The sequence below is a fragment of the Cricetulus griseus genome, chromosome 3 (assembly GCF_003668045.3).
Source record: "Cricetulus griseus strain 17A/GY chromosome 3, alternate assembly CriGri-PICRH-1.0, whole genome shotgun sequence".
Classification (NCBI taxonomy): Eukaryota; Metazoa; Chordata; class Mammalia; order Rodentia; family Cricetidae; genus Cricetulus; species Cricetulus griseus.
Window position 1 is genome coordinate 278076122 of NC_048596.1, and position 27070 is coordinate 278103191.

The 27070-nt window shown below is 45.0% G+C and overlaps 1 protein-coding gene across 3 annotated transcripts in view; it reads left to right on the top strand.

Moving 5' to 3' along the window:
* Ntrk2 (neurotrophic receptor tyrosine kinase 2) overlaps positions 1-27070 on the top strand; it is a 327293-nt gene that overhangs the window by 246468 nt on the left and 53755 nt on the right. For all 3 annotated transcript variants that reach the window (XM_035441549.1, XM_035441550.1, XM_035441551.1), the window contains 3 exons: positions 37-167; positions 13744-13916; positions 20355-20589. In XM_035441549.1, coding sequence (XP_035297440.1) covers positions 37-167; positions 13744-13916; positions 20355-20589 — 539 coding nt within the window. The remainder of the gene's footprint in view (positions 1-36; positions 168-13743; positions 13917-20354; positions 20590-27070) is intronic.

Sequence of the window (27070 nt, forward strand, 5' to 3'; positions counted from 1 at the left end):
GCTGTCGAGTGACGAGTCGGGTGCTTTCTCTTTCAGTTGTTCAGCATATCAAGCGGCACAACATCGTTCTCAAGAGGGAGCTGGGGGAAGGCGCCTTTGGAAAAGTCTTCCTCGCTGAGTGCTATAACCTCCGTCCTGAGCAGGATAAGATCCTGGTAGCCGTAAAGGTAAGAGAACATTCCAGAGTATCTCCTTGTTCACAGTCCCACTAAAGTGTGGGAGTTTAATTTTCTTGTATTTTAGTGACCAGTCCAGGAGTGCACTATGTCTTCAATGGTACACAGGTTTGTTTTAGATTCTTTTGCCCAAACGAGTAGTCAGAAGGACACTTGGGGCATAATTCAGCTGTCCATCAGAAGTGATTCTCGGGGGCAACCATCCAAAGTGCAGGCCACAACTAGCTCCAAACGTCTAGGTCAATGGGATCAAACAAAATTCCATCAGCTAGGCTACGATGCAAGCTCCTCTCCTCTGATTCCGGATGGTGGTGACTCCGCTCCCTGGGATTTGTTACATTTTCTAGATTCTAGAAGGAACACTTACTCCATTACACTGTTTTTTCTTATGTGCCATCTATACTTGTCCCTTCCAAACTTTATGAAGCCACAGTAAAGACACGATTTCACTAAGAGCTAGATGGCTAGAATCCTTTAGATTCTACCATCATAGCAAATGTAGTGTTTCTACACAGTTAAGAAATCTAAAAGTCCTTCATCATAGTCATCTTCACCAAACTAGGAAAGGAGTCCAGGTCTTCAATAAGATAACTAATAACATTGGAAGGGACAATTTTCTATTGAGTTTTGTAGAGCTTAAGAAAAAAATGCCACAATGGACTTGGACACATCTTTAAACATGCATTATAATGTTTTTGGAAACTCACCAAGACATTTTTGATATATGTATATCAATTGTAAAAGAGTTAAGTGCCAAATGAATGCAAAAATGGCTAATGTAATAAAATTTAAACTCTTAAGATAATGAAAGATGGCTGAGTTATTGTTGTTATGCTTCTGCTAATCAGGGGCCATTTGCACGAATCACATTTATTTAGTCATTATAAACTAGGCAGCGTTTTGTTTCTTTAGGAAATGTGGTGCACATTCCACTGTAATACCAAGCATATTACACAGACACGAATAACCAAGAGAATAAAACTGTTCTTGAAGTCACCCCTCCTGAAGACCAGACAGTTAGTTAAAAAGTTTTTTTTTTCAGATAGAAAAACTGTTTATCTTCTTCCCTCATTACGTGTAATATTTTAGAAGCCCTGTCCAGAGTGTCCTGATGTTCGTAAACTCCCAGAAAACCCCCCAAGTGCCGTGCGTTTCATCAACTAAAGGGCCGATGACTCTGGAAATTATCAGCTGTCAAATACACATTATGTCTCTGACATAGGAAAATGGATGGAAGCTTGAGGAAGGAGGGGGAGAAGGGGGCCTTCCAAAGAGATGCGGGTATGATGGATGGGCTAGATGCCGCCCATCTAGGGCTGTGGTGCCTGGTGGAGGAGATCCATTCCCACTCTTGTTCTGACTTCTTCTCTCCTCTCCGTTGACAAAGTTCCCCTGCTTTTTTTCACATCACATTCTGGGCATTTGGCAGCATCTCATCTCTAGCTTCTGCTTTCTTCTTCAGTCTTCTTTACCTTTGGGGATACACGAGACCAAATGTGTTGCTATTTTTTGCAGTTTTATAGATGAGCGAGTGTTCAGGCTGGAAGAATCACAGGGGGTGTCTATCCCTAACGGAGCCGTTTGTATCAAATGAGCAAGGTGAAGACCTAGGTCCATGTTGGCAGCCAATCAAGAAGCCCAGACAAGGCTTCAGACCTTGAGTTCACTTCACAGTGTACACGTGATCCTTCAAGTATGTAATAAAAATCGTGGATGACCAGGGGGTTCTAAAGGACAGTGTGGGATAGCTGAGAGACCTTGGCCAGATATGTGGGCATCCAACAGAGTCTTCAGTAACTCTGGTCTCTCATCCCTGCCCTGTGCTGACTTTTCTGTAATTTTGCAAGGCCTTTAAGGAAAGGCGCTGTGTGGTCAAATTCAGGAAATTCGCAGCTTGTACATTCAGATCTCTTTTGAGCAGACACAACAAACAAGTGGCTGGCCCTGTCTATGAACAATGAGGGGGCAACTGATTGTTCTTAGGTGAGATTTCGCCCACCCCGCCCGACCTCGGCTGGGCTTTAGAAGGCCATTTATCATTCCGCTTCCGTGTTCACAGCATGTTTCGGTTGGGTCTGCTTCTGTTAGTGTCATCAATCAGACCCTCCTCTTGTTTAAGTCCTAATTACAGCTCAAATTCTTTGAATCAGACCTAGCACCCATTCTTCATGTATCTTCTGGCTTTTCCAAGGACGTTTGTGTAAATTAATGACCCGTGATCAATGTTTGCTCACTAAACACTACTGCTGGGGGGATAAAAAGGAAAGCTACTTGACCCTTTGTCAAATCCTGACTTCTCTTTGCCAGTCTCTTTGGAGTTAAAGTGAAATTGTCACCTGAAAGAAGAAGGACAAAGGGGGGACTGCAGATTAAAATCTTACTCTTACTCCAGAACCACAGGCCTGAGGAGTTTCATAGCAATGACCTTGAGAATGAATGTTTGCTAAAACCTACTATAACCCAGGCTTCAGCCCGGGCACCATATCAACCCTCTGGCACTCAGAGCTCCATTTTGAATCAGGTCACAATAACTTGCAGACCTTGCACAGAGCCTCCATGCAACTTTGGCACACTCAGTTTCAGAGTCTCCCTGCAACCTGGGCACACTCAGTTTCAGAGCCTCCATGCAACCTGGGCACACTCACTTTCAGAGCCTCCCTGAAACCTGGGCACACTCAGTTTCAGAGCCTCCCTGCAACCTGGGCACACTCAGAGCCTCCATGCAACCTGGGCACACTCACTTGTAGGGATTTGGTCCTATTGAAAATGTATTCAGAACTAAACTACTCTTGGAGGAAAATGTCCATCATTCCTCTCTGACCATGACCAAAGGATTTATGTTTTGTGTTTCACCTTTTAAACGATGTCAAACTGAGCACATCTTCCAGGATTGCACAGACTCTCACCTCTCTGCAGTGACTTGGGTTGCTCCTATTCCATTGGATGCACCAGGGGATGTTTGACAGCCTTTCTGCTGTTGCCTAGCAACCTCTGCAGTATTGACTGTGCATGCTAAGCATCTGCACCATTGTCCTTTCTCCTTCTCTGCAAAGAGCTGGCTTTGGTTTGAAATCCAAAGCTTTACATCCAGATTGACAGATGTCAGATTCATGTGAATTTCAGTGTTGATTCTCCCAAATAATTTAGTAGCTTGAAGGAGCCAGTGTCCTAGGCCATGTGCCTGCCTTCAAGGGCACACAGGGTGATCAGACTTATCATGGTAGAGGGTTTGCTTGTTTGGTTCAACTGTTTTGGCCTTTTCTTTTTTTTTTTTTTTTTTGGTGGGGGGGGAGGGCGGTGACCTTTGTTTTCAGTGAAATGAATTTGTCAACCATTTTCCCCTTAATACTGAATTATAATAAAATTAAAACCCATAGAGAGTAGAGAAGTGCAGAAACTAGTCTTTGATCAAACCCAGTTACTTTACCTTTGAGTTACTCGGTTGCCAAGGAAACACTCCATCGCAGTTTCCCTGCATTAACTGCCGATGCATTAGCTATTTTTGGCTCCATCCAACATGCATTTCAATAACTACCCTCCCTGTGACATTTTTTTTTGTACTCTGAATGCAAGCTGATTTTTGGTTTTCAAATAAAGCTGCAAGTCTGCTTGGTAGGACTTAGGCCCCTCCCTGGTTAACTCTAGTTTATTTCTAGAAACAAGGAATGCTGAATATGAGAGAGACCTTTAAAAACCATATAAATAAAACTGCAGCCTCGTGTTTTATGGATGAGAAATCTGAGACCCAGGGAAGTTAAGCGACTCTCTCAAGGTATGAAGTTAAAGGAGCCGGAGAAGCTGCACAGGTGAAGTCCTGGGTAAATCAGAAGTGTGCTGGCGAAGTCAGCAGATGCTTCCCTGAGATCAGATCCAAATGTTTCTGAATTCCTTCTTTCCCACAGAGGAAATGATGGTGTTTTCTCTATGAAGAGTTTGGGGAAAGTAACTTAGGAATTATCGTTCCACCAGAAGGCAGGTCCAACACAGCACCTGACACAGTGCCCCCATCCTCACCCAACCCATCAGTGCAGGCAACTCGTGCTCATGGCTCTTTGGAAGGCCTCTCTTTGTTTCTCCCTCCAGCCAGACAAGACTCCATGTTGTATGCCTTCAAGACATCTATGATGGGCCTTTACAGCATTATCAAGGCTTTTAAATTATGTATTAGTGTGGTCACTTAATGAGTGACATTGTATGTCTGTGACCTCTTTTACAGTGTCAGTCATACTCTAAAGGGGAGTACCATGAACTTAGACCATTACCCAACATGTAGTGTGATGCAAATGAGAAATGCTTATTGAGTAAGTGAAGAGTCAACTGGTGGTAGGTGAGTGGATGGGTGCAGACCATGGAAATGATAGATTTCTGATGCCCTAAAGGATTGGTCACTGGCGTTTCTACACAACAACAATGTGGTTTCATGAAACACTGATGATGGTTGTGGCTGAAAGAAACTGTAAAGAAAATGTGTGAAATTAATAATCTGATGTAATGAGAATCATTTTAGATATGGTTCAACTGGTTGTGCATGGTGGCACACACTTATAGTCTGAGCACTTGGCAAAAGAAGGCAATAGAAGTATCCAGTACTGAAGGTCACCTTCAGCTACGCAGTGATTCTGAAGCCAAGTGGGTTACACAAGACTCTGCCCCAATAAAAGGAAAAAAAAAAGGTGGGATTGTTAAATAGTTATATAGATATATACTATCATTATTAATATTCTTTAGTTCACATGTTACAAGAGAGAGAGAGAGAGAGAGAGGGAGAGAGAGAGAGAGAGAGAGAGAGAGAGAGAGAGAGAGAGAGAGAGAGAGAGACCCAGAAGGCTTAAGAGCAGGCTCTCAGCAGTTAAGAGCACTGGCTGTTTTTGCAAGGGACCTAGGGTCATCCCCAGCACCCATGTGGTGGCTCACAACCATCTGTCCAGTCTCTGGGGGTCTAGAGCTCTCTTCTGGGCTCCAAGGCACTATACAATGTGACACTCAGACCTACATACAGACAAAAAATAAAATGAAAATAAATAGATCTAAATAAAATGATTAAAAGAAAATAAAAACAAAACAACAGGGGAAAACCCAGAAATTCAGAGATTAGTGGTCCATCCAAGGTCAAACAGCTTGCATGGGGTTGTTTAATATCAGATTTAGGGCTTGAACCTATTCCCGTCTCACTGTGACCACAATTTTATTTATTAAATCCCATGTGGGCTCTGACAAGCCAACTTGAGGGAACTCAACACAATGCCACTTACAAAGAGGAGAAAATTTTGTATGTAAGGGTGAGAAGCATTTTCAAATCTGCACAAGTGAAAATTTAGCATCAGGGAATAAGTAGGGGTAGAAAAACTGGATTCCCAGGAGAGTTTTGACTTTAGGGAAATGCAGTCAGACCTCAAAGTTCATATTCGACTTTCCTAAAAAGAATGCAAATCAGAATGACATAAGCATAAGGGACAATGCTCAAGAAAGCCACCCTGCTAGAAAACCTTGTCCCTGTTAACCTGGCCTCAAGAACTGCTGGCTTCAGAAAATCAACTGGTGCTCTCCTTTGCTCTCATCTCATCGCCCAGCTTGCTTTCTTTAATACTGACTTCATTTTCAGAAGGCTCTCTTCAAAGACTGGTAGCAAAGACTGGTCTTTTATTGACTTGTCTTATGTTATGCCAGAAATAATGTTGATTACCCAGGCCTGAGTCACATCTGAATCTATGAAAGCTGACAATGGAGTTGGACCAACAACACACATAGTCTGAACATGAGAAGATACATGTTTCCCAAGCAAATAGTACAGATGCTATGCTACAGTCTTTAAAAAGATAAGATATCTGTTTGGAAAAACACAAATGATAACCATCTCAAGAATCATTCCTTACTGTGATTGGGCATTTGAAATGATAAGCTCTCTTGGGATCTGAGGAAGTCCTTAAGATATTCTGTTCTTTACCTTGTCAACAGGAGACACCAAGAGCCCTCTTGGCTTCCAGTAACATGCTGCTGACTTGCCTCAGTTTCTCACTGACGTTTGACTGATAAAAACACACCAACAACTGATTGCACTGCCTCTAGGATTGCTTGGGAAGAGGAATTTTTTGGCCATTTATTCCAGCCAGTACTACAGTATCCATTAGTCTTCATACCCCATCATCTCCCCATAGTTCAGTCATCTAAAGTGGCCATGGGTACCAAAGATGCTACTTTTAGATGAAGAAGCAACTGGGCTTACCTCTCTCCAAATATGTATAAGGAATTGGAGAGAGGGAAAAAGGTTCAGTTCCTTCCATCCTGAAGCAGTAGAAAGATTCATAGATGAGCAAACACACGCAGAGTTCATCAATACCATTTCTCTGCCCTAGTAAGTTCATGTCTAGACAGACCTTGGTTTCTTCCTTTCTTCCCTGCCCATCCTGACTGATCATGAGGTCCCACTCCCATCCTTCCCTGACCCTGGGCTCATTTTCCACCTTTTGCTTTTACACTGACAGGTGAAATCCACAAAATGGAAATTGATGAAGGTTATTGTGTTTAAGGACATTGTCAATATTTCCCTAAAAGATCATCTTTGTGTTTTAATGGGACTCAGGCTGCAGAAAGCGCTGTTTGTTCAGTCTTCACTGGGCTCTTGGAACAGAAATCACAGAACTTTAAATGATACTTTGTTATAAAAGCTTGTTTTTGTTGACCAGACATTACTGAGTAGTTCTCTATTGCTCTTTGGTGTTTGTGTGGGCATATTCGTGTGTGCGTGCGTACGTGCGTGCGTGTGTGCGTGCGTGTGTGTGTACAAATACACCCCAGGACTCTAGCTGTCTTTTTTTTTTTTTTAAAGAGAAGTCATCTGGCATCAAACACAGCTTGAAGATTCTCTCTATGCTTCTGTATCTCTTGGATATGTGAATTAAAATAGCTGTGCATCCTTTTACTTTACTTTGACATGATAGGCTAAGTCACAGTCAAGACAGGGTCTATGAAGAGCCACCAGCCCCTTCCTGTGTGTTGAACTGTCAGTGAGGTTCTGGTGTTTTCAGAGCCTGCACACACATTGCCTTGGCCGCATTGCACTCCACCTCTGATTACATTTCCCATTTGGTATTTCTTCCCTATGACTCTTTCTAAGCTTGTTTTCCTATCGTCATAGGTCAACATTTCCTATCACTGGACTTAATGGCTTGCAAGCACAAACTAGCAACTTCATACCCCATATCACTGAGTCTTTTAAAGTGTGTGAATTAGAGCCTAACTCTATGCCTCCCTCCAGGTGGTCAGCTTGTTGCATCTGAGCCTTAAAAGCCAGTGTCACTGTGAAAATAAATACAGCAGCATCAACAACCTGGCCACAACTCTCATGTTTGGGGCTGTCACTTGGCATATAACTTAAGTTCTTTCAAAGGCCAGTTATAGACAGTTAATTGAGTTGACTCAGGTATTATTGGTTTCTAGTACAGAGAGTACATTTTATAGTGAACCTTATCACCTTCATATAATTATTTGGATTTTATTTCTACAGATGTCTGGGACCTATCTATTCTACTTCGTTATTGCTAAGATTTTGTTTATAGGAGTTCTTTCTTTGTTTTTGTTAAAATATGCCTCCTAAAGTTAAAGTTTACTGTGTGTGAATTTGATGGCTGCTTCCTTTACCCTTCTTTTTGGAGAAGAACCTGTTACTTAAAAAAAAAAGTCATGGCCAATACTTGCATGCTTGGCTTGCTGCTGACTGTCACAGCCCTAAAAGAAAGCTAGTCTGCCTTAATTCTATCTCATCTTTACATATTAGAAATGCCTTCTCATGTTCCCAAGGCAATGGTTGGGCTCTTCAGAGAGTGTAGAGGTGGCTTTTGTAAAAAATGCAGTTCCTAGCGGGAAAATATGAGCCACAAATAAAGCTAGGTTATAACTTTACATTATCTGGTAAACACACTAGTACAGTGAAAGAAAAAGATTAGTCTCATTTTATTAATAGAGTTTATTAATTCTACATATCTCATAACATTATACAAACTATTAAGAAGAAATATCAATGAAATATTTCAAATTTTGTTTGTGTCAAGTTTCCAAAATTCTGTGTTTGTTTTTCAACTAAGGCACATCATGATTTGGAATAACAGCATTGAAACCAGTAATTGGTGGCATGACTCTATTGTCTGCTATATTGGATATGGCACAGCTAGAAGATAAAGGAGAATGAAGATTTTCTGTTAGCAGTAGACCTCCACCCGAGAGCTGTTGGCATATTAACCAAACCTTCCCATGACCCCTGGTTGTTCAGCTTGGGAATGTCCTCATTTCTTTCCGTGTTTCAGGCAGTGTAATGGGGAACTGGAAATCACAGTTTCTTCCATACTCTGTCTTCACCTAACAGAAGCCATCTCCATGATCTCTAAAGTCTCAGAAGAATTGGCCCTCTGCTTTGCTAAAAACCCACTTTATCTTTTCTTAAGTCACCTGTACCTTGAAGTACATCGTCACTGAGTTTGATGAGGCCTCACACCCGTGCCCGTATGTCCTCCTGCTCTCTAGCTAGCTTCCTCCTGGTTTTAAGTTGCTGCTTCGTCATTTGATATGCATTTTGGTCTCCTCCTTAACTCTTGCCTTGTATTTCTCTTCACTGGTTTCTTGTTTCCATGACAAAAAATATTGGCTATTGCTGTGCTCTCCCAGCTCTATGTACACACAACAGGCAAAGTCTTGCCTCAGCCCTGAATAAGGTCTCCTGCTGGAGTCAGAGATCCAGCCTCGGAGTATCCAGAAACCCACTAGGAAAAAGAAGCAACAACATAGCAAGGCAGACTGGAGTAAGCAGGTAGGGACACATGCTGATTGACAGATGGGGCCACCGAATGAGGCTGAAGTGAGAGGAACTCTGAAGAGTAACCTGGGCCCACACCGGTGGCTTCTCCTGGACCAGGAGCTCTGCTGCCAGCCAAGCCTACCTCCCATAACTGAGTAAAATGGCAATCAGACATGGTACGGAAACAGAGATGATATTTATATGTGGGGTCGATGCAGACTTTTCTAGCTTCTGATTGCTGTCTGGCCCCGATTCTATCCTTACAAAAATTCTGTCCTTTTAATGCCAAATTCAAGATTTGAATTTGGCCAAGTCCTTACCACCATATTTTCCAAAATCTCTTAAAATAGAATTGAATCATAATTTCAAAAAAGGGCCCACCATGCAAAAATGGATGGGCTCACGGGAGGATGCCAGGTTTGCAGGATGCATTTGGTCCATGAATAGTAAAATCACTTTTGAGTTTTTAAAAATGTGACTGAACTGCAGTTTCTGACATTGCAGTAAGAGCCCGCACTGGGGAGGTGGAGATACTGAGTGCTTGTTAAAATCTTCAGGCTGTTTCTCTCAAAGAAGATTCTGTCCGTCCTCTTGTGCCTCCTCTCCTCCCCTCTCCTCTCCTCTCCTCTCCTCTCCTCTCCTCTCCTCTCCTCTCCTCTCCTCTCCTCTCCTCCTCCCCTCCTCTCCTCCCCAACCCTTCCCTCCCTCCCTCCCTCCCCTCCCCAACCCTTCCTCCCCTCCCCTTCCCAACCCTCCCCTTCCCTTCTCTCTCCTCTCCTCTGAATATCTCTCTCTCTCTCTCTCTCTCTCTCTCTCTCTGCCTTTCTGTATCTTTCTAGCATTTCCCCGTCTTTCTAGAATTTTCGAATCAACAGGACATAATTAGAGCTTGCTCGGAATACTTTTGTTCAGGATTTGTCTATGCCCTGTGGCAAAGACCTAAAAGGATCAGCCCCTTTTCTAGGCATGCGATAAACACAAGGCTTTAGGCATAAGCTTTCCAGTAAATCCTGAACTGTGGGAGAGCATGAGAGCCACGCCTCCACCTCCATACACAGCCTGATACTTCCTTGCAGGTGGCGATGACCTCCCAGAAGTAGTGCCATGCCCATTACCTTATCCGTGCATCTTCTGTCCTTGTGGACCCTTGTATGAGAAAGCCGAATGCCGAATACAGGGACCTGTTTTCAAATTCAAACCATATCAGTGTCCCTCTTCACAAAAAATCCTGGGGAGCATCCCAACTCCCGGCTCCTTCTCTGTCCCTACAGCACCCCAAAGAATTGGATGGTGTTAACCTTTCTCCATAGGAAAGTAAAACGGAGCTCAGAGAAGAGCAGTTGTCACCAGGATTTGAACCTGGGACTCTTAGCTCTAGCCTAAACTTCTTCCACTTAAGTACCCCTGGAGTATTGCTAGGAAGAGGACAGATGTGGGGGCCACATCTCCAGGGCAGAGTGCATGGGGCAGCCCCTCCCCAACTTAAAGCAAGTTGCACCACCTGCTCGCTCCTCTTGATCCTTGTTCTGCTGACACCGTGCTTTTCCCACCTTTCCCTTCTGTCCCAATACCTGTAATCTCTGCTTCCTGCAGAGCTTGGACAGTAGGTTTCTCTAGTTGCTTAGTGCTTTGTCAGCAGCCAGTGATGGAGTGGCGGTGTAGACAGACATTACACCCCAAACCAAAATGTAAGGCAATGCACGAGTCTGTGTGTTTTCTATGAGGTCAAGGAAAGGACCTGGCAAGTGAAAAAGCTCATCTCCATGTTTCCACATCCCTCTCTCCTCATCTGCTAAATTCCCACTGAGAAATTCAGGAAAAAAAAAAAAAAAACGTTTGGAAAAAGAAAACTCCAAACCACGCTCATGTAGGAAATCAGATCAAATAAAACACTCATGGCAAGCTCACATCACAGCAACTGCCTGTGTGAGAGAAAGATACCGACTTTTAGTCTGGGCCCAACTAGACTAAATCTGGGAGGAGGAGGGGCTGTGGCAAGCTCGGTTTCTTCTGATTCAAGCAGCAGAGACCCACACCCTAGTTCTCTGCCACTGTTCATTCTGTTCTTGTGCGAGGAAGAGTGCTGTTTCCATGGCAATGGCCATCAGAGATTTCTGGCCTCATCACTCCACCATCCGAATCCTTGGTTTCCAGGCAGAGCCTAAGGTGCTTGTGGGGACAGTGAAGGGCCACTTCACAATTTCCCCTAAGATGCCATCACCTCTGACCAAATGGAAATGATCCCTGTAACTCCTGTCTCTGTGAGTCCAGTCACAACTCCAAAGAGAATGTTAAGTGCCGGTAAAGAGCTATCCTCATGGAAAAGGCTAGCCTGGGAGTCACAGTGGTGGCTGGTGTCTCCTCCCTCAGTTGTTGCTCCCAGGGGAGCCCAGCATACTTACTGAAGCTCCCTATTGTGTGAATGTTGGCCCTTGAAGGCAAATGGCATATTGAAAACAGCCTCTGAAAGACTCTGCAATGAACAGCATCTTGCTCCCCTAAGCCTGAGAAAGCACAACAGACACAGGCTTCAGCAATTCCATTCAAGGTGACACTGGCCTAGAGGTGCTTTGTGTCCCTGACTGATGGATTGACCCAGGACTCTGCTCAGCTCCCTACAGGTTGGCCGCAGAGCCAAATGAGGCTTCTGTTGAGAATGGAGTCAACGCTCAGCCTTCCTCTCCATTTTCTCAGTCCCTGTTGATACTGAGAATATCCACGAATGAATGTTTCATTTGCCAGTGTCTAGCTCAGATCTGTCCCCCAGGGAGCTCAGGCAGTGGCAGACCTTGTGGTCTGTAGGTAACACCAGTCAGGAAGGTCCCTTCAGGGAGAACAGGGGCTAAAGTAGGTTCCTGAAAATGACTGGGGCCTGGCAGCCAGTGCTCTTGATGCTGGACACAGTGCTAAGTTTTCTCAGTCAGTACAAACCTACTGGATGCCCGTGCTTTAGGTCAGTCCCAGGATGGAATCTAACTGGATATTGATATTCACACCTGCCATCTAACCTTGATAATAATTTACAGAAGCCTTTCTTGGGAAGGTTTTCTTCCTGTCTTTCTATCTTACAGGGGCCTTTGTTTGGCACTGGGCTCACCCAAGCAATTCAGGCCCATCCCCACACACGGAATCCTTACTTTAGTCATACGCAGGGTCCCCTTTACTATGGATGGTGACATTCTGAGGATTGGGATGTAGACACCGCTGGGGAGGAGCATTGTTCAACTTCCTATGCCAACGACCACACCCAAGATAGCATTCCAGGCAAAGGAGAGAGTTTGTGCAGGGATGGGAAGGCAGGATCCACCGTTAGCCTAGCAGGATCCACATTACATATGGTGGAACTGGAAAGGAAAGGTACGCGGCCTCAGGGTGGGGGTGGGGTGGGGGTGGGGTGGGGGTGGAGGTGGGCAAGGCCAAGGGACAGGCCAAGCAGAGATTCAGGGAAGCTGGTTCACTCAGGGTCTTGGATTCATAGCTAATTATACAAATGTCTTCTCTCCCTATTTGCTCATAATCACCTGGGTCAAGATTAGGTCAATGTCTATTTCTTTCTCTTGTGATTATGGGAATTAAATCTAGGGCTTCATATGTGCTAGGCACACTAACCTTGAACTTGCAATTCTCCATACTTGTTTTCTTCAGCACTTGCCTAGATGTATGTGCCACCAAGGCCAGCTCAATGTCTGTTTGATTCTACCACAGTTCTGGGTAAACAACAGTATGTGTGTACACAGAGTATACATATATGACATTGACTAAAAGCAGCATGGGTAGGACACCATGGAGCATGCAGGCTTCATGCTTCTTACCCCAGGTCTGCACCCCACCCCATGATTGTCGGGGGTCCTGCACCTCTTCGTGCCGCTGAGCTTCCTGTGAGGCCCTGTGCATCTCACCCCTGCTCATGTAAGCCCTGCTGGTGTGCTTTGCATCACCTGAACCTTGGCAATACGATGTTGGATCATCTTGCAGTAGAAGGGACAGGACATTTCTCAGTGTGTGGGGATCAGTCTGGAGAAGGGTTTAGGGTGTCACACAAGAACTGAGCATGACCCCGGTTGCAGCTGGAGGCTGAGACCCCCAAGCCTCACTGAAGTCTTCTTCCTGAGCTCTCTTCAGAATTTAGTCTTTAAAGGGTCATGTAATAAGGGGCTGGAGAGAGCTGGAGGGATGGCTCAGTGGTTAAGACTACAAAATGCCTTTGCAGAGGACACATGTGCCAAACAACTACCCCAGCTTCAAGGGATCCAGAGCCTCTAGTCTCTATGGTCTCTCTCTCTCTCTCTCTCTCTCTCTCTCTCTCTCTCTCTCTCTCTCTCACACACACACACACACACACACACACACACACACACACATCACCCCATGCACAAACATCTACATAGATGAAAATTAAAAAACCTTTTCAAGGGTTACGTGAGTAGAGGTGAGGTATGCATAGCACCATAGAAGTCTCAATAGGTACCATGAGGCTATGGAAAACAAACCCTCGTACTCATTGGTCCAGACCAAAGGTAAGAAGTATGAAGCCTGTAAGATAAGCTCCCTGGGGACTCAGAGAATGCATCTGAGAGGCTGCTCCATAGACTACACGCCTCTGTACACCCATGAGGACGAGGCCTCACAAACACAAACATCACTTCCTCATGAGTTAGGGTGCTTGCTGACATTTCATGTGATTACTGAGATACATGGCCATCCCTTATAAAATCCTCAGGATTCACTGGTGGATTCCCTATTGAAACGACCTTCCCTTTGATGTCCCCTTTCTAATAGACGCTGAAGGATGCCAGTGACAATGCCCGCAAGGACTTCCACCGTGAAGCTGAGCTGCTGACCAACCTCCAGCATGAGCACATTGTCAAGTTCTATGGAGTCTGTGTGGAGGGCGACCCACTCATCATGGTCTTTGAGTACATGAAGCATGGAGACCTCAACAAGTTCCTTAGGTACAGTGAGGGGTGGAGCCAACCTGGGCTTGAGGCGAGAGCCAAACACCATTGCTCAGATGACTGGTGGCGAGGGTGGGCAGCTCCTGGGAAGGATGAAGGGAAGCCCAGGCCCTTCTTTGGAGTATCTCTGGTGATGGCCACGCCCACACACAACAGAGAAAGGAACAGAAGGAAAGGAAGAACACATTTCTCTTCTCCTTGCCTGGCCACCCCACCTAAGGTGTAGCTAATTAATCAGTCTGCATTTGTTGAGCATTTGTTACATTTAAGGCTATGTGTCTGAAAGAGTGCGCCAAGTGAACAAAAGAGAAGCATTAGCCAAGGCTTCAGAAACAGAAAAAAGCTAAGGTACCCAGGCAGCACACAGATGGTGTAGTGGGGTCAGAGTGAAGCCTCTGGGTTGCCAGGTGTGACAGGAACGGGGGGGGGGGGGGGGAGGGGGGGCGGAAGTAGCAAACAGCCTGGAGGCAAGGAGGCTATTGTATGGAGCTGATCTGACTTCAGGAGCTCTTGGATCTAGAATGAAATGGACAGAGCCCTAAGACCAAAGATTTCAAAGGAAAAGGATGGAACAACATCTGTTGGAGCCATTGAAGTCCTGTAAATGTGGCTATTGCTAACAAGGTCCCCTTGAGCCATGTGGGCATAAGCAGGGTCCCCAGAAGAGAAATGGGGTGCTAGAGACACTTGGATTTCCAGCATCGATCTCATTAGGTCTTAGTTCAGCAATGGCATCTTAAGAAGTCCCCTCCCGCAGGCAGTGGGAGAAGGAGACACAAGACAGAGTGAGAGGAACCTTCAAGTGAGCATGAGCCACCAGGAAAGTGGTTTGTTCTGTAATGTGAGACTAAGTCGCAGAGCACTACGGGTTGGAAGTGTGGCTTTTGAGGAGATGCCATGGTACAATAAGCAAGATTGCAACCCTCAACAGACATGAAGCTAGTACTCAGCTCTAGCATGTATGAGCCCAGTGTTGGTGCGTGCTGAGCTCCAGCGTGAGAGGTGCAATGGACAAACTCTGCAGAAGAATTCTCCTGGTGACCAACTCAGCCAGCAAAGAGATCACTCACAGAAGAGATCGGTTTAATAGTGTGACTTTGTGCCACCTGTCCCCCTGGTAGGGACCCCTGGTGAATGTCCCCATCCTGTGACTGTCTAGAGAGAAGTATATAGTGAGTGTATGGACACCGCATTAACACGGAAGAAAGCAGATAACATCTTCATTTGCATCACACAGAGACAGAAATAAACATGGGTCTTACATGTAAGGTCATTAGGGTGAGGCACCACATGCATGTCCCAGCAGTGACAGAGAACACGGGTTGTCCTTTCTCCACTGCTCCAGTGGCATGTGGTTCCTGAGTGGGTCCTCAGCCCCCCCTTGCCCAGGCTCCTCTACCCAAGTCCCTTACAGTCCTTTCTATGTCTTCTTTTTCCTGAGCATCCGCTGTCATCTTTGAAATATTAGCCTGCACATTCCATGTAGTTTGGTGGAGAATTACAACTTGGGAGAAATGAAAGCCATGAGGAGCGTCCCGGTTACTTTCCCTTCCTGGCCTCATTTTCCCTGTCTGATAAGGTGACATAGTACACATTCCAAGAACAAGTTTACATGGGAGTTATCAATAACTTTTGATCCCTTGACCCACTGTTTCTGCCTAGTTTGCCTCTTTATTTTGGTTCACGGATTCAAAAACCCCAGTGAGTGGCATCTTTTGTGCAATGGTCACACATGGTCCTCCTGTCTCCTCTCGTGTCCCAGGCTTCTGCCCTGATCCTTACACAAAAGGAAGCTCCAGACAGCTTCACATTTCCCTGGAAGATTCACACTGCAGTCTTAGAAACCAGTCAATCACAGTAGGGATGGCTGAAGGGACAGAGCTCTGCTGCTTTTCAGAACTGGCTCTGCAGGTTGCTGTTGCTGGACCATGTTCACGGACTCTGTCTTTGTTACACATACTGCTCAGTTCTTGCCTGGGCTGGACCTCTGCTTTCCCTGCAGTCTTGTGTGTATGAGGTGAAATCCGGAGAGCATGACATCAAGGCATTGAGCAATAATCCTAGCCCAGTTTCCTGTGTTAACAAAGTGCTCGTTGTAGGTGGAAGACAGATGTAATGGTAGATCTGTGCTCTGTATTGTCAGAGCTAAAGTGAAGAGAAGAAGCTATACTGACTTTGGTTGAGGGCAGTTCTTCCTAGGAGAAATACTTTCATCATTCCTCAGGCTTTTTCTCTAATCCAAAAATAGTCTTTCTTAAATACTATAACAAAATAAACCCACATGCAATTATCTGGATACAGTTTCATGCATTTGCATGTTCAGACTGGTGTGTGTGTGTGTGTGTGTGTGTGTGTGTGTGTGTGTGTGTGTGTGTGTATGTGTGTGTGTATGCACTGTGAGTGAGTATATGTGTGTGTGTGTGTTTATTATGGTTGTGAGAGTATGTGTGTGTATGATTATGTGAGTTTAAATACATATGTGTGTGTATTAGTGAATGTGTGCTCTGTGTGTGAATGTGTGGAAGTGTATGTGTGTCTGTGTGTATGTATGAGAATGTATATGTACATGAATGAGTGTTTGTGTGTAGGTGTGAATGTGTGTGGATTGTCTGTGTGTGGATATGAGTACATAGTGTATGAGTACATGTGTGTACATGTGTGTGAGTGTGAATGTGTATTGCATAAGTGTGTGTATTCAAGTGTATGTGGGTGTGAATGTATATGGATATGAGTGTAGGTGAATGTGTGTGTATGAGTGTGTATATGTGAATGTGAGCATGAGTGCATATGTGTGCATGTGTGCATGTGAGTGTGCATATGTGAGTGTGCATATGTGAGCATGTGTGTCTGTGTGTATGTGTGTGTGCCTGTGTGCATATGTGTGTGTCTATGTGCATGTAAGTGTGCATATGTGAGTGTGTGTGAGTGTCTGTGTGCATGTGAGTGTGCATATGTGAGTGTGTGTGTGAGTGTCTGTGTGCATGGGAGTGTGCATATGTGAGTGTGAGTGTGTGTGAGTGTCTGTGTGCATGGGAGTGTGCATATGTGAGTGTGAGTGTCTGTGTGTGCATGTGTACATATGTGAGTGTGTATATGTGAGTGTGCATTTGTGAGTGTGAGTGTGTGCATGTGAGTGTGTCTGTTGCCACTCATCTTTTAACTTTGACTGCAAACCACACACCACCATCCCTCTCCTGCCTTCTGAAGCCGTCCCTTGGCATCCTACAGTGGGCATGGAGAACTTGCAAACTTGATTCCAGAATCTGCTAAACTCTGGACCAGTGTGGCTGCCAAGGAGCAGACTCAGGTGCAGTGAAGCATTGCAAGGACAGGCTGTCCTCTTCCTGGGAGGAGACCTGGCACACAGCCGCCATGACAGATTCGCCAAGCGTCTTGGCAGTGCCTAGTAAAGCCAGATGTCTTACGTCTCTAACCTTTCTCTTCATGGGAAAAAGCACACACTGAGCACAACGCAGCCAGGCCTTACACGAGGTAGCATGGACAGTGAGAAGGAAAATTTCATGTCATGAGTTTCACAGTTTTTCCCTTTAGAATCTCTCCCAAGTTCTCTCTTAATGTGGAGAAGGATAGATAAGTAATTTTTCAAATAACAACAAATAGTATTTACTCAGAATTTCTAAGCATATAAGATGTGTTAATTTATGAAAGCCAAATAATATTTCAAAAATTTAAATAAATAAACTATTATTATGATTACCCTTTGGCACAGTTAAAGAAGTCAAGTCATGCAGCAGGTGACAGAGCTAAGACTCCAACCATGGCCCCTGGGCCCCACTTCCTTCTTCCCGAGATGTGCCCACTGTAAGAGTGAGTAGGAGCTGCTGTACAAAGAGCCTGCTAACTCTGTGGGGATGTCTAGGAGCCACTGTACTAGAAGGAGAAGGCTTAGTGACCCACATTAGGTATCAATGGTTGGCAACAGTTAATTACATATTTCAAAATAGCCATAGAGGTGACGCTGTTCATACAAGGGGCAGATAAATTTCCAAGATGATGTGTGTGTCAGTTGTTCTGTCTAATCATACCTTACACATTATGCACATGCATTAAAATACTCGAACCCATAAATTTGAATAACTGTTATGTGCCAATCAATTTTTATAGTAAATTTAACAGATAAACTCACTTTTTTTTTTTTTTTAACAAATCAGAAGGCGGCTGGATGCAGCTTGATGGCAAAGCACTTACCTCATCTGCTTATTAAAGGAAAGAGGTGTGAATTACAGAGCCAGTTCAGGGTGGTAAATTGCCAGCTGCAATCCATGCTGGAGACCGCCAGGCTAGGAAAGCCAAGCAGCTTCTTCTAGGTGCCTGCTGTGGGCTCCCCAAGCCAGAGCACCGGGCAGGCATGGCCATTGCTATCCTTTAAGGTGCTTCTCCCGGAAGAACAGCATGCGTGTTTTTATTTTCAAGAGATGCAGGAGGACCTGGGCTCCATGGTCCTCTTCACAACTCGTCCAGGAGACTAACCTGTCCCCCGCTTTATTGAGGGACATCTGCTCCAAGAAAGCAAAGGTGTGTTGAGGCCACTGCCAGGTAAAAGCCTCATTGCAGTCTGAGAAGCAGGCAGGAGCCGGCTGTTTGAGGGTGTGAGAGCCTCCTGCATATGCAGAGCTATGAAGAGCACTGGTGTCAAGGCCACCGGCTTTCCTTTGCTGCTGGAGCACGAGGCTGGTACAGGAGGTGTGCAGAGATGCTTGTTGCACGAGGGCTTCGGACACCTCTTCAGCTGGCTTGGTTGTGTCCTGCAGACTCGGGTGTCCAGCTTGCTGCAGCTGGCGCCATGGCTGGCATTGACTAACTTTGTTCACTCCTTGATGCCTGAAGTTTCTCTTAGTCTTTTGGACTCTCCACTAGTTTATGTGTATCTCGGGGTCCCTTACCTGGGGTTGAGGTATCAATGTGTAATCTGTGGGGTGGGAAGGACTTTGGTATCTAAGAAAAGGCGAGTTCCCATTTCCCCAGTCTCTCTATAGCTCCATTACAGACCAGGGTTTTGCAAAGCCCCGCCCCCTTTAGACGCAGCATCAATTCTTGTTCATACCAAGGACGTCTTTCAAAGGGTCTGGTTTACAGAAGGAAGACAGAGACCCAATAGGTTACAGAACTCTCTTGTGTTGGGACTGACAGCCTGAGCTTTTGGCTTCTGTGCTGCGTCCTGTTTTACAACCTCCAGGGACGCTTTCCTCAGGGCTCTTCCTGGTACCACAAAAGGCAGCTGGAGACTGGGGTTTGAGGAGACATGGACTCTGTTGAGACTTGCCCGGCAAGAAACCAGGAATCTCCTCCCAAGAGAATGGTTAAATCTAGATATTCAGAGACAGAGGGAACCGAAGGATCACCCAGCATTAATGAGCCCCCCCCCCCCACGCGCCTTTGACTAATGAGGAAATTGCAGATTAGTGAAGTTGAAAGACTTCCCCAGATCAGGGAGTTAGCTCGTGGTGGACTGGGACACGCCCCCCGCCTCTGCCAGAGCAGAAAGGGAGAGTCGCCGCAGGCTGCAGGCTGCAGCCTTGAGGGAGAAAGGGGTATGTCTGGGCTGGACTAGTTCACGGAAGGCAGAATCCAGGCTAAAAGTGTTGGATAATTCTTGCCCTCGTTTTAGCACACCGGTGTGGTTCTGGGACCCACAGGTGGAGTCGCCCGCTTTACAATGTATCGAAAACCCTCCATCTCTGCTGCAAGTGTTTTCGAGTTCTAGACGGACAAGCCCTCTCTTCTTATTTCCCCTTGGGGTACAGGGAAGCCTTGCCCAAGCTTTTCAGAGCTGGCTGTTTCATTGTTCCCTGCAGCAACCTCTCAGGACACAAGGGGCACTGACATCTGTGTATAGGCTTGTGGGAATGAATGACTTGGCTGGCTAAGACTCTGGCTTTGACAGAGTTAGGGGAGAGTTGAAAGTCATACTTGGTCACAAATCAGGTGGGCTGAAAGGGACTGTGAGCTTCCCATCTTTGACAGGGACATCTGGAGTTGTCAGCATTGGGGCAGGGCGGCCTGCTTCATCACAGCTTGGAGGAGGCCCGGGGACCCCACTGATGTTAGGACCATGCCTCTAGGAGAGTAGCTTCTACGCCTGCTCTTACCCCATCTCAGCCAGGTTATGCTTCTAGGAGTGTAAGGTTGTGGCCAATGTCTAATGGCAGCAGAGCTCTGAATTCCCTGAAACATAAGCCTGTTGATGTCGGTGTGAGGGCCTACCATTCTAGCCCACACAGCCCCAGGTGTCCCACTCAGGAGAAACGAGGTAGCCGGAGCTCTCTTGGCTGTAGAGATACAACTGTAGGTAGAACGGAACATCTGGGCCTCTTCACCTAAGTCGGGAATGTCCTCCAGCCCCTGCCACTGAGTGGAAACTAAGAGTCCTTCCAGTCTTCCAGCTGAGGTTCCAGCCCTTGTGTTCTCTCACAGGGCACATGGGCCGGATGCGGTGCTGATGGCAGAGGGCAACCCGCCCAGCGAGCTGACGCAGTCTCAGATGCTGCATATCGCACAGCAAATTGCAGCAGGCATGGTCTACCTGGCGTCCCAACACTTTGTGCACCGTGACCTGGCCACCCGGAACTGCCTGGTGGGGGAGAACCTGCTGGTGAAAATTGGGGACTTCGGCATGTCCCGGGACGTGTACAGCACCGACTACTACAGGGTAAGTAGCTGCTCCAGCAAGGAGATACCAGTAACCAGGGGAAGCCTGATGTATTCGTATGGTCTGTTGCGGTGGCATAAGAAAGTATCACTGCTCAATGAAAATTGACACCTCACAGTACTAGAGAACTCCAAGGTCATGGTGGCAGTGGGCGTGACCTGCTCCCAGGGCTCTCATCAGAATGTAGGTGGCTGTCATCTTTCATGTCTTCCGCCATCTTTATTTCTCTTTATTTTTGCATGCATGAACTTGAATGGGAAACTCCCTTCTAAATCTCCTCTTCCAATTTGGACACCAGCAAGATTGGACTGAAGCTCACCCTACTGGTCCCATTTTCCCCAAGCTATCTCTTTAAAGTACCACTTAGAACACGGTCACATTCTGGGTCATATGTATGTCCAACTCAGAAGTGTTAGGGTGAACCTTTCTTCCCCATAGTTTTTCACAGTGTTGTGTCACATTGCCAAGAGAAAACACATCAGCATTTCCAGGGTGTTGGTTGAGGACACAAGCATCAAGGATGAACCAGGAATTGCTGTTTTATGCCGGGAAATGATAGTCAGACACCTTAAGGGTCCAACATATGAATTGGTTTATATAAACTATGGCCCAGGAGACTTCGGCAGCTTCCTCACAGAGCCATATTAGGTGAAAGCAGCAGAGCTTTCACATGTGTGGGTGCAGTGGGAGAGGTTCTGTCAGCCTGTTGTGGAAGAGACCCATCACACAAGGGTGGACTTATAGACAGTGATTCAAATTCATTGGCTACTTGTGGTCGGTACACTCTGAGTATTTGTAAATAGAGGTCTTGGAACTTGGATGCTAAAAATGGGGACTTTTCTGGAACTCCAGAGGTCATGGCAGAGGGAAGGTTTAACATGCTCTTTACTTCTTCATTTGATTATTGTTTGTGTTGCTTTGTACCTTCCAGAACAGGGTAGGGCTGGTGGGGACAATGCCACCCTTGGCCTTTGCACAGCTCATGATTAATCTTGAAGATGAACCGTCTTGGTCAATATCCTATATTCTTTTCTGGGGCCAACTTTGTGGCACTTGGTTTACGGAAATGATCTATGCCTTGCTCCATGTTCTTCAGCAGACTGTTTTGTGGTGGGTTTTCCTTCGTTGCCTTGATAAGCTCATATCTAGTGGGTGGAGAGTGAATAGAAGTCAAACCAGGGGATTCTCTTGATGCTTGCAGGAGATGTGAGCAGTCTTAATCTTAAGGGTCCAAAAGAGAACCTGGAAGCAGCACCTGCCTCAAGCCTGTAAGTGGTTGGCTTTTTCCAGGCATCTAAAGTACAGATGGCATTTTATCATCATATCTGTTTTATTACATTTATTTTTCTTGGTGTGAGGTGGGGATGAGTATCTCCCAGTTTCAGAAGAAACAAGTGAGTGCTTCTCTGAGAAAAGGTTTTGCTAATCTCCATGAGTATGAAAAGAAGAAACACGTAGTCCAAACAACAGCTTTTAATTTCCCATTTTAAATAAAGGTTGTAAAGGACTTGGAACAAAGAAGGAACTCAATAAAGGTTGTGGTTAATTATTATGCAAATCAACAAGGGTGTATTTTCTCCCAAGGCTGGAACTGAAGTAAGTGAAGCCCAACATTCTAGGAAAAACAAAAAAAACCACACACACTTGGGAAACAGATATTGAAAATCTCAATAATAAAAAGATCAGCCACTCATTTCAAAACTAAGCAAAATATTTGAACAGACATCATTATAAAGATGATATAGAAGGGCCAAGAAGCATACACAGAGATCCTGAGCACCCAGTCATTAGGGAACTAAAGGACAATGACAATTAGATGTCACTTGGCAACACTAATGCTGTATTAAAGATGGACAGACAGTAATATGTGCATGCTGGCAGTGCATGCTGGCGGGATTGCGGGGAAGTTAAATTCTCAACCATTGCTGGTGAGATCACAGAGCTACACAGGTCTTGGGAATATAGCTTAGCATTTGCTTACATTTTTTTTCAACATAAAGCTACAATATAACCTAGCGATTCTACTCCTATGAATATACCCAAAGGAATTGAAGTTCTGTTTACACAAAAGCTGGTAGGAAAGTTGTTTATGATGTCTAAAGAGTATAAGCAACTTATACTCAACTGTTGAATGGATAAACACAGCGTGATGAGTCAAGGGGATGTTATTCAGCAATACAAAGGAATGAAATCTAACCCATGGCACAACATAGATAAAATTCTAAGACATCATATTGATGCGCCAGAGAGATGCTGAGTGGTTAAGAGGACTTTCTGCTCTTGCTGAGGATCTGGGTTTGGTTGCCAGCACTCACCTGGTGTTTCACAACCAATTACAGTTCCAGTTGCAGGGGATCTGATTTCTGACATCTTCAGGCACCAGGCACACACATGGCGCATATACACGTATGCAGACAAACATTCTAAACTAAATAAATCAAAAACAACAACAACAACAAAACAGAAGCGAAAGCACAATATTAAGAAAAGGAAGCCAGGCACAAAAGGCCAGTGCCATGTGATTCTATTTACAAGGAGTATCTAGACTGAGAAAATCTAAGGAGACAGGAAGATGGTTGGTTTCCATTTTCGAGGACTTGAGGGAGAGGACATCAAAGAGTGACCACTGCTGAGTACATGGTTTACAGTGTGGGGGTGTGGCTTAAGAATTATATAGTGGTTTAAGGTACATTATAAGTAGACTTAAAATCCAAGAGCCTTGTGTACTTTTAATAAAAAAATCTTGAAACAGAAAATATTAGAATAGTAACTGCTATTGCATATATAAATTGATCTTGAACATTTGTGAATTATTTAAACAGTGGCATTTGTGGTCTACCATCTTTTATTGTCATTTGTTAGGAAAACCCTCTATTTATGACATAACACCCAATACCTGGGATCCAAGCCTTCCTCCACCTTCAAGGACAGCTACAGGCATGTGGCGTATATGAACACTCACAAGCACATAGACTTGAAAGTGATAATAAATGCATAAAAAGTACTGAAGTACTTCCTTTCACATTGATTACAGGAAGTGGCAATTCCAAATTCTTTATGTATTAAATGTTCTTGACATTTTCACAGTTATGAAATATGCTTCAGAAGTAACATTAGAAACTGAAGAGTTGCTCAGTGGAAGAGCATCTGCAGCAGACCTGGGTTTAGTTTGGCAGTTCACAACCACCTGTAACTCCAATGCCAGGGGATCCAAGCCTTCTCCTGCTCTCAAGGGCATCTGCAGGCATGTGGTGTGTATGAACTCACCCCCCCCCACACACACACACTTAAAAACAACAATAATAAATGCATAAAAATCCATTAACTTCATCCCCCTTACTCATGGCCATTACTCAATTGTAGTTGCAAAGTTTGTACTTTGGGGGAGGAGGGAAAAATGAAGGAAAGGCACAAGCTTTGCATTGGCCTTTGTTATAGATGGCAAGGAACAGGGGAAGAGGTAAATAACAATGGAAGGCAGGACGGTGGTTAGGCAACTTGGGAAATGAATTCGGTGTTTTGTTTAGCCTTTTCTAAAACTTGAAAATGATGGTTCGTTTTTTGGGCTTCATGAAAGCACCGTCAAATAATTGGCTTGGGGATATTTTTGTTTATTGCAATAGAGAGGCATACAACACAGCGTTATGTCTCTCAAATGGGTGAGCAGGAATCATCGAGTGGTTTTTCAGGAGAGCCGCGCACACCCTTGCTGCCACACAAAAACAACCCCGTTTATAAGATGAATCCTAACCCACCACCATCACGGTGTCTCTCTGTGTCCCCTGCCTGCATCTCCAGGGCATGAGCTTTTCTTGCTGATGTTTCTCCCTCCCACAAGTGTTTTCTCATTATTTCCTTGGTGTCTGCTCCAACAGTCCATACCACATTCGGAAGTGAGAAGCTGGTATAGACGAGATTTGATGTACTCACCAATGTCAGAAGCCCTTTCAGCCACAATAACCAAAGAGAAGGTTGGGTTAGCCCAGTGAATTACTTTTCTGTTGCTGTGATAAAATTCAATGACCAAAAGCAACTTAGAGAACAGTGAATCTCCACCTTCCCAATGTGACCGACCCTTTAATACAGTTCCTCATGTTGTAGTGACCTGCATCCATAAATTTATTTTTACTTCATAACTGTAAATTTGCTAGTTTTGAATCATAATGTGAACCTCTGTGTTTTCCGAAGGTCTTAGGTGACCCCTGTGAAAGTGTCTTTCAACCCCCCCAAGGGGTCACGACCCACAGGTTGAAAACAGCTGATATAGAATGAAGAGTTTATTTTGCTTTGAGAGAATAGATATCCATAATGTCGGAGTCGGGGAGGGGGGGTGCGGGGGGAGGGGTGCGGGGGAGGAGTGCGGGGGGAGGGGTGCGGGGGGGAGGCAGCAAGTGTGGTAGCCAGAGCTGGAAGCCGAAAGATAGAATCTCAACTGCACACCCAGGAAGCCATCTATGAAAGCAAGCTGAAAGTGGGTTGTCTGTGAAGTCTCACAGCCTGCACCCCCCCCCCCCAGTGACAGACTTCTTCCATCAATATCCCCTATTCTAAAGGTCCCATAGCCTCCCAAACAATACCACCAACTGGGGATGTTCGGATGCATGAGCCTATGGGGGACGGTTATCATTTAAACCACCACGTCCAGGTTATCTTACAGAAGAAGATAGCAAGTAGGAAAGGATGGACTATTTTGGGAAGTAACACATCCCTAATATTCAAGAACGATCTAACCCCACTAGGTGCCTGAGCCTTCTGTTCATGGTGGTTTGTGCACTGCCTTGTGGGGTGGCCCCAGCTCTGTGCTCTTGGGAACAGCTAGTGGCAGCTGTTCCTGGTCACGAGGGAGCTGGCAGCACCATGAAGCCTGAGCCTCAAGCCCATTGCAGCTGAGTTAATTACACCCTCCCAGAGAAGAGAGAAATCACAACACTGAGTTTGCATTGAAACCAGCCCAGCATGGCAGGCCCAAAATTACTCTAGCATTTTTTGTTTCCTAGATTGTTCTAATTAGCAGCTCTCTGCCCCAGTCTTCTATTTTTTTTTTGTTTGTTTTTTTGTTTGTTTTTTCTTTTTTGTTGTTCTTCCTCTCCACCAGCAAAACCCGGCATTCAGGAATGATCAGAAGCAGATTTGTGTCACCCTGTGCTAGGACATCACTCTACTTGGTCATTACTCTGCCACTGTGGATCCATTGAGTTTTTTTTTTTTTTAATTTGCACTTTGGTAGTTTTCTATGTTTGGGTCTCACACAAGTTTAAAATTAACATAATCTGTTGGTGACTAGAGAGGCCCCCAAACACCTGAGATCCTAGCTTTTTAAATCCTTGGGCTTCAGCTTTACGGAGGAGTGATGAATACTATAATTCATCCTCTACTTCAGGGCGAAGGTGTTCACTTTAGAAGGGAAGAGTGGGTGAGATGCTCTGTGGTAGGCATTTACGGAGGTAAATGAGTACAAACTAGCTAAGTGATGCCATGTTCAGAACCCAAGATGCCAAAATGCTATCAACAAAGAACCAAGGGACCACCACCTGATGCTCAATACCAGGTTATGGCCTGATAGAAAGAAAATGGGCTGTGCTAAAAAATTCCACCTGACATAGCAAGTAGCCAGCTCACTTATAGCCACCCAGTGAACCAATTGGCATCTTTCCCCCTTACTCTGCCCACAATTGAGTGAAAAGGCTGATGATCTAGACCCAACACAGCATGGAAGAAGAGCCTAGGTAACTTAGGAAATAGACAAGCAGATGACTAACTAATGGAGAGGGCTGGAGAGATGGTTGCTGCTCTTGCAGTTGGACCTCGGAGATTCCCAGCACTCACATGAGAACTCTCAATCCTAATCCCAGTTTCAGAAGATTCCTTGCTTTCTTCGGGCCTCTGTAGGCACCAGCCATGAATGCAGTCCAAATCCATAAATGCAGGAAAAATACTCAAACAAATAAAATAAAAATAAATGAAAGCCTTTAAATGCTTTTAAAATTTCAACAAAAAATTAACTATCTTACCTTGGTCTTCAAAAAGAATGTGTTTATTCTTAAGGAACATTTTTAGCTAATGCAAACATTTCAAGATAGAAAAGTAGGTAGATAAACTCATTCTAAAAATGTTTTTAGCTTATTATGATGTGATGTACCAAGACTATTCCTCTCTGAGATAACTCCCATTTTCCTGTCCTCTTGCTTTCCACGAACAGGGCAGTTGCTCACAAGCCTATGATCCCTCATGGGTTCATACAAATAGGTATTACAGCACAAAACGTCTGTCTAGCGCCATCAAAATGAGCTCCTATTGATTTCCCTCTTCTAATATGAGAGCAGAGGAGAGCAAGCCTTCTTTCTGCCCCTGAGTGTCTGCACAGACTGTCTCCGTGCATAGGGCATCAACAAAGTGGTTAGTGAGTAACTGTTGATCAAGACAACCATTAGGAGGGGTGTGTCACTTTAGCTCTCTCAATGAGTTTAGAAGACACTCAGAT